This window comes from Embiotoca jacksoni, unplaced genomic scaffold (assembly GCF_022577435.1).
Source record: "Embiotoca jacksoni isolate LCO1_2020_lvr unplaced genomic scaffold, fEmbJac1.0.p SCAF_17, whole genome shotgun sequence".
NCBI classification, from domain to species: Eukaryota; Metazoa; Chordata; class Actinopteri; family Embiotocidae; genus Embiotoca; species Embiotoca jacksoni.
In genome coordinates this window covers 12,436,493-12,450,066 of record NW_027185307.1, presented here as the reverse complement: position 1 = coordinate 12,450,066, position 13,574 = coordinate 12,436,493, and the positions used below count along the sequence as shown (strand labels likewise).

The window sequence follows — 13,574 nt, the reverse complement described above, 5'->3', positions numbered from 1 at the left end:
AAAAAACTAATACAAAACTAAAATAAAAATCAATAACAAAAATTAAAATGTGCGTCTAAATCTTATTGGAGTTCCGTCCGAATTACCACAAACATTATCCCCCCCTAAAAAGAGTTTTTGAAGATGTTAAAGGCGCCAAAAAAAAAGCCAATTTTCTTTTTTTTTTTTTAAGAAGAATAAGGAGTGAGATCGAGAAAAAAAAAATTAAAACTGCAATCGGGAATATGCGGACCCCAACGTGCAGCGCGTGAGGGCCCGCTTATCACCGCTTGCATTTTCACATTAGCTTATTATTAATGTGGGACTTCTTTCTTCAACTTGTCGTCTGGTATATTTATAAAAAAAAAAAGATAAATAAATCCCATGATGTTTCTGGAAATCAAAAAAAAACGAAACCCTTTCTTCTTCGCGTATTTCTATCAGTTGAAAAAGTACAGGTGGACACAACTTTCATCTCTTTGCACTCTCAAACCACATGAAATAAGAGGCTTGTGATTAAATAATGCAATAACAGAATTCTTTATTTACAAGGCAAATAGCATCAGCGAAGCCATATTAGTTCACAACTTGCATAACTGTGGTTTTAACTTCTCTTGTATATCTAATTTTGCATAAAACGCTCACACACACACACGCACGCACGCACACACACGCACACACACACACACACACGCGCACACACACACTAGGGGTACAAAGATCGATGCGGGTATACAGTGACTCCTGTGAACAATGCAGATCAAATAAAACACAACAGTAAGCCGTCTTCAGAGAGTCCATACAGTATTTTACATATTGCTTCAATATCCCTATGTATCATCTTTTCCATACAAACTGAGAGGGGGGGGGGGGGAGGAAATAAAAGAACAAAGTCTTCAACCCAACACAGAAACAGAGAGCAATGAAGTGTGACAGAGTCTCCAGCAGCTGAGAAGAGTTGAACAATGATGCACCCATTCAATATTGTACACAAGTCACTATACAAATTTATACAGACAGCAGTGTAATGTACAAGAACGAGAACGGACGAAATCTAAGGCATTATGCTAGGGTTTTTAGCATTTCAAGGTTGCATCTTAGCTCTAAGAAATTGGCAGACAATACAAAAGGGCATTTAAAGTTCTTCAAAAGCATAAGTTAAGAGAAAAAAAAATAGTTTTGTTTAGTGGGTCCAAAGCCTGGATATTTGTGGAGGGGCAAAAACCTTTATTTGCACCTGTCATTATAAATGCTAAAAAACAAAAAAAACAAAAACAACAAAAAAAATGCACTGCTACCACATGGCTTTAAGTCATTTCAAAATCTTGACACTCTTTGGAAATTTGCAAAGGGCTGTGAATCCTCCTTTAAAATGGCTCAAAAGGCTTTTTTTTCTTTTTCTGAACGACTGTATTTTACAATCAAAACAGGCATTTATCAAAAATGTGTGATCTCCTGTAGGCCCACAACAAAACACCTGCAGGACAACCAAACTGTTAATGCAGACTTCCTTCGTCCCAAAGTTGACGTGCTACAGCTTCAAATTTCATACAGAACTTAATAAAAAAAAGAAAAGAAAAAAAAAAGAAGCAACAATGAGCAACTTTGGAAATGCTGAGAAGAGCACGGTGTCACTGCAACACCACGTTGTCAACATGTTGACAAGAAACACCTTCAATCACATCCTTAGGCCTTTAATGACAATACATTCAGAATGATTCTTTTCCTGTTTTTGTGTTGCAACATCTTACATCAGACCCTGTTAAGTGACATCATCGTATAATTTCCTGTTTTCTGTGGGCCTCGAAGCGTACTAACCAACGAGTGGTCGCTTGCTATGAAAAAAAAAGAAAAGAAAAAGAAAGCGAATAGAATTCAGAAATCCAATTAAAATGTGACGATTATTTGGCTTGCTCAGTCTGTCCTGGGTTAAAATAGTCGATATAAAAACTTTTGCTTTTTTTTTTTTTGTTGTTGTTGTTGTTGTTGAGGAAAAATCTACTTTTGAGGTTAGAGAGGATGACTCGCTTTTTAGATCTTGTGAAGGTCAAACCGAACCCCTACCGGGGCACAAGAACAGCATGTCATCACCCAACACTTTATAGTTGAACTATCTGCCTGAGGTCATAAAATATGGCTAAGTGTCTGTCAGAGCAGGTCTGGTGAACCGTGCAGTCTTAACTCTGACCTCTGCTATAGAAGAATGGCTGGAGGCAGAGAGGTCAATAGGGGATCACAAACTACCTCCCTCTCCGGGTCTCAGCCAATGCTGCATAATCTAATAGGAACGCTGTGTGTGTGTGTGTGTGTGTGTGTGTGTGTGTGTGTGTGTGTGTGTGTGTGTGTGGGTGTGTGAGAATGTAGACTTTCTTGGTACAAACTGCAATAAAAAACTGTGTTTAATACTGCATCCAAACGCGGAGCAAAAATGTGTCCTTTTTATTCAGGAAACTGTACAAAAATTACAAAAACAAAAACACAAAAAACCCCAAGAGATTCTCAAGTAATTGTTATTGCTTGTTTACATCACACCAGAACAGTTTGCACCTAGCAGCTTGTATGAAGCATTTTTCCACTCCAGACAACATAGAAAGCACACTTTTTTATACGTTTTTGAGTTACTGTATGGCTGTGTTGAATTGATAGTTGTTGTTTTTTTTGTTTTTTTTTCCTTTTTTGTTTTTCCGTTGTGTTCTATGCTAAAGGCAGAGAAGCAAGCGATAATCTGTACACTGTATACACAGCACACCCACTTTACAACCCGTCCCTACCTCCCACCCGCACCCCGGTCTGCATCGTACCAGAACATCAGAATGTGAAGGTTCCCACTCCACTTCCCCCAAAAAAACAAAACAACAAAAAAAAAAACAACAAAAGGAAAAAAAAAAAAAAAAAAAAAAATAGAACTGCTCTGCTTCGAGAGGCAGTCGTGACCAGGTTGGGAAAACCGAAACCCAAAGGAATAAAATAAATAGGAAAGAAAATGTTTTACTTATTGGTATGTACAATCTCTGTAATTCATTTTTAAACCACATTTGATTTTGACATCTTCTGAAACTACAGGACCAAAGTATAATCCATTACTCAGGTTAATAGAAGAATCTTCTCAGAAAGAATATAACCATTACTGTTAAAATTATAAAAAAAAAGTGCCTCTTTCACACTTTTAGAAATATTTTTCTTCTTGCTACTAGGATAAAGAATCATCTACAATAATTAAAATGAATCTATACAGAAAAATAAAACTTAATTTAATACACTATATAAACCTCTTGACTAAATTAGTCTAACCATAGAATTCACCATTCCACTCAAACCATTCTTCTGCAGTGTTTTTCAAGATCAGTTTTTTTCCACCATATCTTCATTCTACATCTTAATTCTCACAAAAGGAAAAAGAAAAAGAAAAAGAAACTAAAATAACAACAATTATAATAAAATAAAAGAACAGCAAAAAGGCAAAACCGGCTAAGTGTCTGAGCTCCATCCATAATTGTGAACGAAACTTGGGAGTCTTTGCTGCCATTTTGGAACTATATGTGGAAATGTCACAAACGAGTGAGAAAAAGGTAAAAGAAAAATCAGTGTACGTCATTTTTGAGATGAGATTGTAAATGGCCGCTGTCCACTGAGAGGAATACATTCATCAGAACAAAAAGGATCCCACCCACCGCTGCCCCCTTAAGTCAGTGTACCCCACCAGGAGGCCTACAGTAAGTCACACTACGGTGAATGCAGCTGGACAGGCAGATAGACTGGCTCATCACGAGGCTCTCCTCCGGGAGGGTTAGGCATGTTGGACAGAGATCCGCCATCCTTCCCCAAGCCCTCTTCACACACACTCCCGGGGTCTGTTCGGGGCTGGAGCCCGGCCGGACAGACGGCAAACATGGGCTGGGGAGAGGAGGGGGGTCAGGGCACGGCCATGGCTGGTTCAAGGGGCAGTCGGTTGGTTACACGTTTGCATTTCTAATTCTTAAAGGGCCGACGCGCTCCTTGCACCAGCCGATCACTGAGGTTCAGGTTAAGAGCTCCATGAGGGTCAACAGTATTTCTGCAGGGAAACAACACACAATAGGTCACAACGTGAAAAGGCCATATAATAAAGCCACAGCTCAAGTTGACTTCAACTTGTCAGGAGTAAAATCAGCCACTTTTGCAAAAAGACGATAAACAATTAGAAAAAAAAAAAAAAACATCCAGGAGCACACCAGCACATCTAAAAAAAAAAACACAAACGCCTGCACTAATGGCCAAACAGTAAATAATTGAAATAATCTAAGTGCCAATATTTTTGTATAATCCTGGAAGGGAAGTAAATCAGGTGACAGATATACTGGTGCGTTACAACAGTCTGAAGTGCAGACAATCAAACAGCAGCACCTTGGTTAAATATTCATGGCCATTAATTGGCTTAAAAGCATCATGGTCAACAACAGTGCATCCCACATACCAAGCTAATAATACCAGTGAGACAAAGGAAGAAGGATTAACTCGGTTGGCATTAAATGAACAACGAGCACCGGGAACGGAGTGCGGCCCAAGTGAAGACGTTCCAGCAGCGAGTGGAAGTGACTTGTCGTCTTGACAAATCGCGTTACGAGGTGCCGATCAAAAAGTTCAGAGAGTGAGCCTTCAGCAACGCAGTGATCCATTGTCGTTTGCGCCAAATTTTTGTCCTCCGAACGTCACGGTGGAACCCGACGTTGAAACAAATTCACGGAGCACAACCCGCGCAAATGTCGAAGAAAAACTCCGGACGGTTGTTCCCGACCCGACGCTCCGGCGTTGTACTCGGGGCCAATAATGCCACATCGAAACACCTCGACTCACTCGTTGCCGTAGGCTTTAAAAAAAATAAACTTTTCCAGGGTCTCCGTTGCAGATTTTGACATATTTTACTTTTGCTCTCCGCTCAGGTTTAAGGTCCGAAAGCAAAAATCGTACACGCGCTGGTAAAAATGCGTTACCCGGGTGTCGATGTTGACGAAGCGGCGTGACTCGGAACAGTCGCTCCACAAAGTTCCGGTTTGTCGCGCACATCGCTGCGCTGCGTTCGTGCACAACAGGAACAGTCTCTGAACTTTTCGATTGCACCTCGTTTTGAGTTTGGAGAGCATGTAGGTTGAACGGATCTTAAGGGAGTCGAGTTTTCTGTGCTGCGAGTCCAAAGTCCGGACAGACGGACCGACCTCCGAACCGTCATACGGTAACGTCTACACAGTCTAAATGGTCTGGCTCTGAAGTGCCCGCTGCTAATTACATCACTGTCCTCTAACTTCAAGTCAAGTAGCAGAACTACAGCAAGAGGACTTGCGTGTACTGCCGAGTAAATTATTCACTAGCGCGGCCGTTCGGTAAGTGTGCCCAAACACTTAGGGTCTGACGATAAGACGAATGCAGACATAAGCAGTCGGGAGTGGACAGAGCGAAGACAAAGCTTTTAGTGTTTTTCTAGGTCTCCCGATTCCTGCGTAAAACTGGAAGGGTTCCATTTTGTTAACCTCCAAGTCTTAAACTCCGAAAGCCTTATGTTTCTACAGGGGCCACTGCGAAGGGACAACCGGAGGGTGTTACTGGACCACTTGAAAACCTCTAATTTGGTCTAAGCCACGCCCCAACTGTGTAACGCTTCACAACGCCAAGAGAGATCTTCCTGAAGCTGAATTCTGTCAATTCTGCCAGTTCTAAAAGCTCGCAGTGTGTTGGGATCGGTCTCAGGGAATTTACCTGTTCTTGTCCCATGGAGGGCAAAGTGGGTGAGGGCCCTGAGGCCATGGACGTTACACTCATCTGTCCGGCCATCTGGCCCATGCTGCTGGTTGCCATGTTGGTGGCCATGGAGACATTGTTGAGGTTCATGCCATTGCCATTGTACATGTTGCTGTTACTCTGCTGGGTGAACTGCGGCGACGCCTGCTGCTGGGAGAACATACTGTGGAGGAAAAGCAAGGAAGGTGCGAGAGTCAGGTAAACTCAAGAGATGTTGGTATGGTTGCAGAAAGGAAAGGACGAGTCTGGATGAAGTCTATTCGAACCTGAGCAGTTCTTTACATTATTTAAAGCCTGAGACCGAGTGCAAAGTCAAATTGACGTCATCAAAAGTGTTCCAAACTAGCTAACAGGAGCTCCTGTTTGAGCGTACCAATAAAATGTAAAAACAAGTGTCACTGGCTCTCTTTGATACTTTAATACTTATAGAAAAAAAAAAAAAAAAAAAAAAATAGAAGAACTCATACGCTTACAAGGTGCAAGTTAAACGGAATCTGCATATAACCAGGTCAAACGTATTTGGGAGTAAGCAGCTATCTCTACCTGTTGCCTCCCATGTTGCCCTGCGGCCAGCCATTCATGTCAGGGGAACCCTGAAAAGCAGCGTTTCCTTGGCCCTGCTGCATCATCGGGGACTGCGTGTGCGCCATGCGGGGAGAAAGCAGGGGGCTCTGCGGTGTGCCGGGACCTCCAAAGCCTCCGTCTGCCTGTTGGCTCATACCTGCAGTGGATGTATCAACAGAGGTCAGCCGGACCCGACCCGCAGGGGCTCAACGACGAACCAGTGTACCGAGTCCATGTCATTTACACAAAACATGCCACATAAAGTCAGACGTTTACAAACTATCTCGGGAGAATGAGCACGTGTTGGCGAGTCGTGTGACTGGAGACCGTCCCAGTCTGCATTCGGGGTTATTGACAAGCAGTTTATATTTCCTACATGCATGTTAGCACTAAACAGGCGATGGACAAGGAAGAAAGGGGATGAGGAAATGGTTTGGGAGAAAAGGGGAAAGAGAGAAATGATCTCTAACAGAAGGATAAATGAAACATGTCAATAGACCAGATTATAGATTCCCCCCCCCAGATTACACGTCATGCTGTCAGACTGACAGGGTGCAGCTGTGATTGTTGCTCTTCCTGGCCACAGTCTTTAGAGTCGGGTGTCAAGTGTTTAGCCCCAGTTAAGCTTGAATTATTGAGCTCCTGGTGCCCTCTGCTGGAGCAAGAGTGCACAGACAGGACACCATTTTGGGTAGTGCACAAAAATAATGACAATATACGGTATGATCACACTTACTGACAGCTACTCACACGTTCTAAAACGGAGGGCTAAAATATGCGGTATGATTTGGGTTCTTCGGTGGCAGCTGATTAATGCAGTCATCAGTACATAACATTACAAATCAGATGATTGCCGTTTCTAAAAAGCATGTGATGCTGTCACATCAACATTGACGCACGCACGCACGCACGCACACACACGTACACACATGTACACACGTACACACACACACACACATACACACGTACACACACAGGTTGTCAGGATGAAGTGTGTGGTTGGCTGGGGTGTGGGAGCAGTACCTGAGTTGGGAAACTGAAAGGCACTGTGCTGCATTTGGGGGCTGAGTACAGCCCCGTACTGTCCGCCCATCATGTTTGTGTTTCCCATCATCATCTGTGAGGAGGAGGAGGTGGAGGAAGAGGAGGAGGTGCCATGCAGGTGGAGCTGAGGGTTCGGGGGGAGAGAGGGCAGGCTGGGGGAGAGAGGGGAGGAGAAGGGGCTGGAGGGGGGAGGTGACGAGGCCAGGCCTGTACTGGTACCGTAGCTGGGCGGGTAGGGGAACTGCTGGGGGTTGGCCTGGGGGTTCCGGGGGTTACTCAGGCCTCCGGCAGCCATGTTGGGAGGCAGGTTGAGGCCCTGGGCCCTCATGGCCATGCTCCTTTGCTGCTGGACCTGCTGGGCCTGTTGCACCTGCTGCTGCTGCTGCTGCCTCTGTCTCAGGTGGTTGCTCAGTAGCTCCCGCTGACGCTGTGCCAACATCTGAGCATTGATGGTTCCCTGGAAGGGAGAGGTATGATGTGTAAGCACAGGGGGGCAGAAGAATGAACAAGTGTCATAGAGCTACAACACGTACGGCTACATGCGCGTCATAACACGGAAATAATACAATCCACTGCGAGCCATCAGGTAAACACTACCTACAGTCAGAACAAAACGTCTGGGCAGACAGATTATGTAATGATAGTGATGATGCACCTGGTTTGGAGCATTAGCTCTAAGAGGTAGGTTCACATTTGACACACTACTCATCTGAGTCATCATTGGTTGCCGGTTCTGCGGGGACAAGAGACATGAATTGGGTTAATACAAACACATGTACACCAGTTTAGATTTTTTTGAAATCCATATATTCATTTACTTTTTAAAACATACTTCTCATTTACAACTAATCAATAGATAAGAACACAAAAAACAATCAATACAATTAGTATCATAAAGGAGATGTGGATTATATTAAATTACGCCACATAATATAAAAATGATTGCATTAAATGGATCTAACTCATCTTTTCAATTGCAAAATTTCAGTCCAACATAATGTTACTGCAGGTGGCAGGTAGACTAACTCCTGTGTGCGTAGAAGAGCTGCCAAAATGTCAACCTCAAGGACAATTACACAACTTCCATGTATTTTCAATCACACGGCTGCTGATCAAATAGTGATGTTACATCAGAGTCAAGAATCAATGAACAGTATCACTTCCAGCAGTGTCAGGACAGTCCGGGTGCCAGTGTACCTGCTGGGACTGCAGCCGGTGCTGGAGCTGCAGTCGTAGTGTGTTGGGCTGGTTAGGGACAACCCCGGCCGGCCTGAGTCCGGGCCGGGCCTGCATTCTCATCATTGGGTAACCCGGCCGTGGACCCATCTGGGCAGATATGGGGTGGAAGCCTGGCTCTTGCATGGGAGCGCCAGGGTAGCCCCTTTGCGCCATGTGGGATGGTGGGGGGCCGAATTGCTGGGGGTACATTGGGGGCTTCTGGTCTATCATCATGGAGGGGTCTTGGGGGAACTGGTCCGGCTCCAGTGATTGGCTCTGACACAGGCAGATGTAGAGCCATTAAGAATCATAACGAGACATCAGTGAAAAGCAATAATGAATGACTGCGATGATGTAGGTCAGGAGGGATGGAGATCTCACCTGTTCTACCAGAGCAGGGATCCCCAGAGCACGATCAATCTCCTCCAGGCCATCAAAGTCCTTTAGTGCGGTGTACAGCTGGGACATCAGCACCCCCTCATCTACTGCACTGCCATCACCTGAGCTGAGTACCGTATTACACAGTAAATCATCTTGGGGTGTCGGCCTAGGTGAAGAGCACACACCTTGACTTCCTTTTTTTTTAATTTTAATTTTTTTTTTTTAATTGTTGGTCTGATATAAGTATGTTTGATGAAAATGTAAATATTATTTTGTGTACTGATGCCCGACATAACATTTAATGGTAGTTTGTAGCTTACCTGCTCTGGTTTACAAACGCTGTCTGGTCGATCGGCATCATGCTGTCTGGCCATGGGGCTGTCTGGTTGGGTGGAGCCTGTTGTTGGGAGAAATGGTGGCTGACCATACTGATGTCCATATCAGGTTGGGCTAAAAAGGGAGAAGAAAATGAAAGAAATTAAGTCAAAATATTAGACAGTCAGCACAGTTTTTCTTTTATTACATACGGGTGAAAACCAAGAAGACTGAAAAACTGGCCCATTTTCTCTGAAACATAGGAACAGCCAGGACCAAAGTTCTGGATCAGATGTTACATTCCTGTATTAAGTGCTGTACTACAGCTAACCACAAGGTGGCATTCCTTTACACTTATCAGCACCAAAGGTTTTGAGATGGACCGTATCTGTCACTTCAGATATGATATTCATGACGTTAAAATGTTTTATTCTGGATGTCCATATTGACATCTTTAGTCAGTTAAATTCTGAGAGGGATTGGCTTTATTGTTTGGTCAGCATGAGATCTGCAAATAGTTTCTGCATATAAAACCCAGGGTAGCCTGTGTTTCTGTGGTAGGCCGTGCTCTCACCACTGGCCATCATCGGGGACTGGAGCATCGCCCGGGGCCCTGGCTGGCTGTTGGGCCTCATGGGAGCACCGCCGGGTCCCATCCTTCCCTGGATGGCACTTTGCTGCCCCGGGCCGGAGGCTCCCAGAGGAGGGGCAGAAGCTGAGCCCACCCAGCCTTCCTGCTGCTGCATGCCTGGCCGCGGACCACCTGCAGCCATCAGTCCTGCAAGAGCAAACGGATTTCAGTGGATGTTCTCTGCCTCTGTGACACAACATCAGAGTGAAACGAAAACTATGCAGCGCTGGGATATGTTTGACGACGACTAATACGTGGGAGTGACGGTATGGGGGACTATTTCCTGTCACAGGAAGTGAGTCACTGTGCTATGACATATGTTGTAGGGTGAAAGAGATGCACAGACGTACGGAAAGAGGTCTTTCCCTCAGAGTTGGGAAAGAACTTCTAGTGTTGACGCAATCTTTCTGAAGAATTTCATTTTACTTCAAATTCTGCTTTTATAATTGTGACATTGTCAAAAAGATCTCACGCATAACAGAAAAAAACAGTAAAAAAAAATAAATAAATAAATAAAAAAATAAAAATAAAAAGATTGACATTAGATAGTGATGTCAAACTGGACAAACATCCTCAAATGATTTGCTGAAATGAATTTAGTTCGGAATTGAATGCAAGCGGTTAGAAATATTATTTTCAGTTTGTTATAGCTTATAATATCTTATATAGTATATAGTTATCAGACTCAGAAGTTTTTCATGATGTTACTGGGAATTTTCTAACCTCAGTGATTGGAGTTTTGTTTTGTTGGAAATATTTTGTATCTTATGAAAACAGCCGTTTCCAGGACACTGTATGTGAGAGCACCTCTAGAGAGGTCTCGTGCTCTGTTGCTGGTCACTCTAATCTAATGTACAGTGTTAAATACATTTTGTTTGAACAAGCATCTCGACATGGATTCCTTTCTTTATTAAAGGCCCCAGTGGGGAACAAAGGCAGCAACACACAGACTCAAGACAGGCCACAACAACTGCCACACCTACCTGCGTTCACCATACCGGCCTGGTTGGGCATCATGGCATGACTTCCCACCATGCCTTGCTGCTGCTGCTGTTGTTGTTGCTGCTGCTGCTGCTGCTGCTGCATAAGAGTGTATGGGCTTGTGGCCCTTATGGGGTACTGTAATGAGGGCTGCTGAGGGGACACATTCATGTCCAGAGACACACTCCTCACAGGCAGGCCCCGGCCTGGCTGGACTGGTCGGACGCCCCCAAAGTCTGAGGACAGAAATAATAACATTTTAGCAGCACGCTCCATCACCTAAAGCAGTTGAAATAGTTTCACAGCTTTGAATTAGAAGTTTATGATGGGAGTATTTTAAAAACACTACATTTTAACATAATGTGGAGTGACAGTGGGACTCACTAGTCGGGCCCATGCCAGGTCCGAGGCCTCTGTGCTGCTGCTGCTGCTGCTGCTGCTGCGCCGCCATGGCAGGATTGGTCTCTGACATCTGCAGGATGTCATTGATGATGTTCTGCTTGTCCATTGGACTGGGTAACGAAACGGGCCGCGGCTCGCAGAAGAGCTGCGGCTGAGCATTCTGCAGGTCGTTCAGGATGTCGTCCAGCTCTGACGACTGGAGCGCAGAGACAGAGAGAGAAGGGAAACGTGTGAACACAGAAGCCAGAAATTTAGACTTCCATTTAAGAATCATATCACTGCTTCACCTGCAGACACACAAACACAAATATACCGATTATACAAAGCAAACTTGTATGAACAGTCTTTATCTGGGAGATGAGGAGAGCAGGCTTGGCCTTGTTTATAATACAGCAGTAACCTAAGGAAAAAAATGGACCACTTTCGATCAAATCTAGGCCACACTTCACTTTGACTTAGCTTATCAGACTCTCATACTTCTCCTCGCGTACCGGCTGCTTCTTTCAGACATACAACACTACAACTGCTCCCATTTTAATTTCAATTTTCAAAATTTCCAGGCGTGTAATTAAGAATGCCATGTTATAATGAACAATATTTTACACCCAGTAAGTTGAGGAAGCAGCAAAGACAGAACACGTGATGACTAAAGCTGCTTTCTGCCAGAGTGACTTGGGAGGGCAGCAATAGGCAGGAATTTGATTGGTGCCAAAGTTTGAACTGCTCTCTGCCCCGCTACTGTAAACACCACAAAACAACATTCATATACAACTGGGCCTCTGACTATCTGGACCTTTTTTGTGTCATTTTTCACACTATTAAACACAGAAAGGCGTGGTGGGACATGATTTCACTTGAATAGAAGAATTGTGACGACTACTAAAGATTATTTTAGAAATGAGTTTTTGTTTAAGAGCGCTGTCACGGTCTGCTCTGTATTCCCCTTTCTCTCTCTCTCTCTCTCCGACAGATAGGGTGGACAAAAATAAAACAGGAATACCTTAATAGTGCAGTCTATCAGTCTACCATGGCAACCTACAGTCTCAAAAAAAAAGCATCATTGTCAATAAACACCGATCCAACAGAATGTCACACATGATAATGTTTCCAATAGGCAACAGTTTTGGCAGCATTAATACACTGAATTTAATTTCACTGGAAATAAGATGTAGGTTCGGATCAAAATTGAACAGAAACATAAAGATATATGATCCCAGTGCTACTAGAGAGGCCTGGGGGACTGTAGGTAAATAAGTTGCACTGGCTGTGACTGTCCACCAGAGTGCAGCACACCTGGAATCACTGACATCTCCTGTAACATACTGTACAGCAGGAAAACTGCACACCAGCACTGTTTCAATGTTGTACTTCAAAATGTTCCAGACAACGACACGTATTTGTGTGACATGTAGCTGCTACTAAAGATAACAGGGCTGCCAGAAACGTCTGATGGAACAGTTATCTTGCGAGCTCAAGGACTACAGCCTCAGTCCGGCCTACATGTACATTTTGTTTTAGTGTTAGACCTTGTTCCTCCTCCACCTGGGAAGATGCTGTTTAAATCACGTCTCTGTACACGCAGCGCAAAATGGATAGCCGCACAGCGCTGCTCATACTAAGAAGCAGACAGGATATGTAGGATAGCTTGGGAGAGTAACAGAGTGAGGGGCGGGGGGTGGTGGTGGTGGGAGAGAGAAAAGCCCTAATGAGGTCAGGAATGATGTAATGCTTCTGTACACTCAGTTTGCTCTCCTCCTCCTCCTCCTCCTCTCCAATTCTCTCTCCTCCCACTTTCTATTCTCTCGACTTCTCTAGTTGCTTTTACCCTTAATGGGTCCTATTTCTATCAATCTTTGTTACTCTCTTCTTTCAATGCATGGCGGTGCATGTAATGCAATCCACGTCCTTCTTCTCTGGGTCTCACGCGTTTATTATATCCAGTTGAAGGTGCGAGGATTTTTTTTTTTCAAAGCCAAATAAACGTGAAGCTCTGACATATTTTGTCTCGAGCCACGTCGCATTTAGAGATCACAATTTAACGTCCTATTGCGAGAACTTTACTTGACGGCAGCTAAGGAGACACGTTACAAGATTCAAGACCACACATACCGTTTGTTTTTTTTAAACAGCCTGAATATTTTTCGCTTCAAGTATTTTCTTTTTATTATTCCCACACCCAATAAATATATTTCTACCATGAGGAAAAAAAGGCTACGGTTTGTGATGAATAAGAGAAACTAACAATGAAAACGCACACAAAAACCTATAGAGATAACTCTCCGCAACA

At 43.9% G+C, this 13,574-nt stretch overlaps 1 protein-coding gene across 4 annotated transcripts in view; it reads right to left on the bottom strand.

Moving 5' to 3' along the window:
* Positions 1 to 503: 503 nt before the first annotated feature.
* ncoa2 (nuclear receptor coactivator 2) overlaps positions 504 to 13,574 on the bottom strand; it is a 60,672-nt gene continuing 47,601 nt past the window's right edge. For 2 of the 4 annotated variants that reach the window (XM_069151661.1, XM_069151663.1), the window contains exons 12-22: positions 11,270 to 11,483; positions 10,888 to 11,121; positions 9,848 to 10,051; positions 9,279 to 9,408; positions 8,959 to 9,124; positions 8,557 to 8,853; positions 8,015 to 8,092; positions 7,339 to 7,816; positions 6,295 to 6,472; positions 5,710 to 5,914; positions 504 to 4,033 (exon numbers count right to left, since the gene is read on the bottom strand). In XM_069151661.1, the coding sequence (XP_069007762.1) occupies positions 4,022 to 4,033; positions 5,710 to 5,914; positions 6,295 to 6,472; positions 7,339 to 7,816; positions 8,015 to 8,092; positions 8,557 to 8,853; positions 8,959 to 9,124; positions 9,279 to 9,408; positions 9,848 to 10,051; positions 10,888 to 11,121; positions 11,270 to 11,483 (2,196 nt within the window). In that variant the 3' untranslated portion in view covers positions 504 to 4,021. The remainder of the gene's footprint in view (positions 4,034 to 5,709; positions 5,915 to 6,294; positions 6,473 to 7,338; positions 7,817 to 8,014; positions 8,093 to 8,556; positions 8,854 to 8,958; positions 9,125 to 9,278; positions 9,409 to 9,847; positions 10,052 to 10,887; positions 11,122 to 11,269; positions 11,484 to 13,574) is intronic. The other 2 variants (XM_069151665.1, XM_069151664.1) reach the window with 2 other exon arrangements.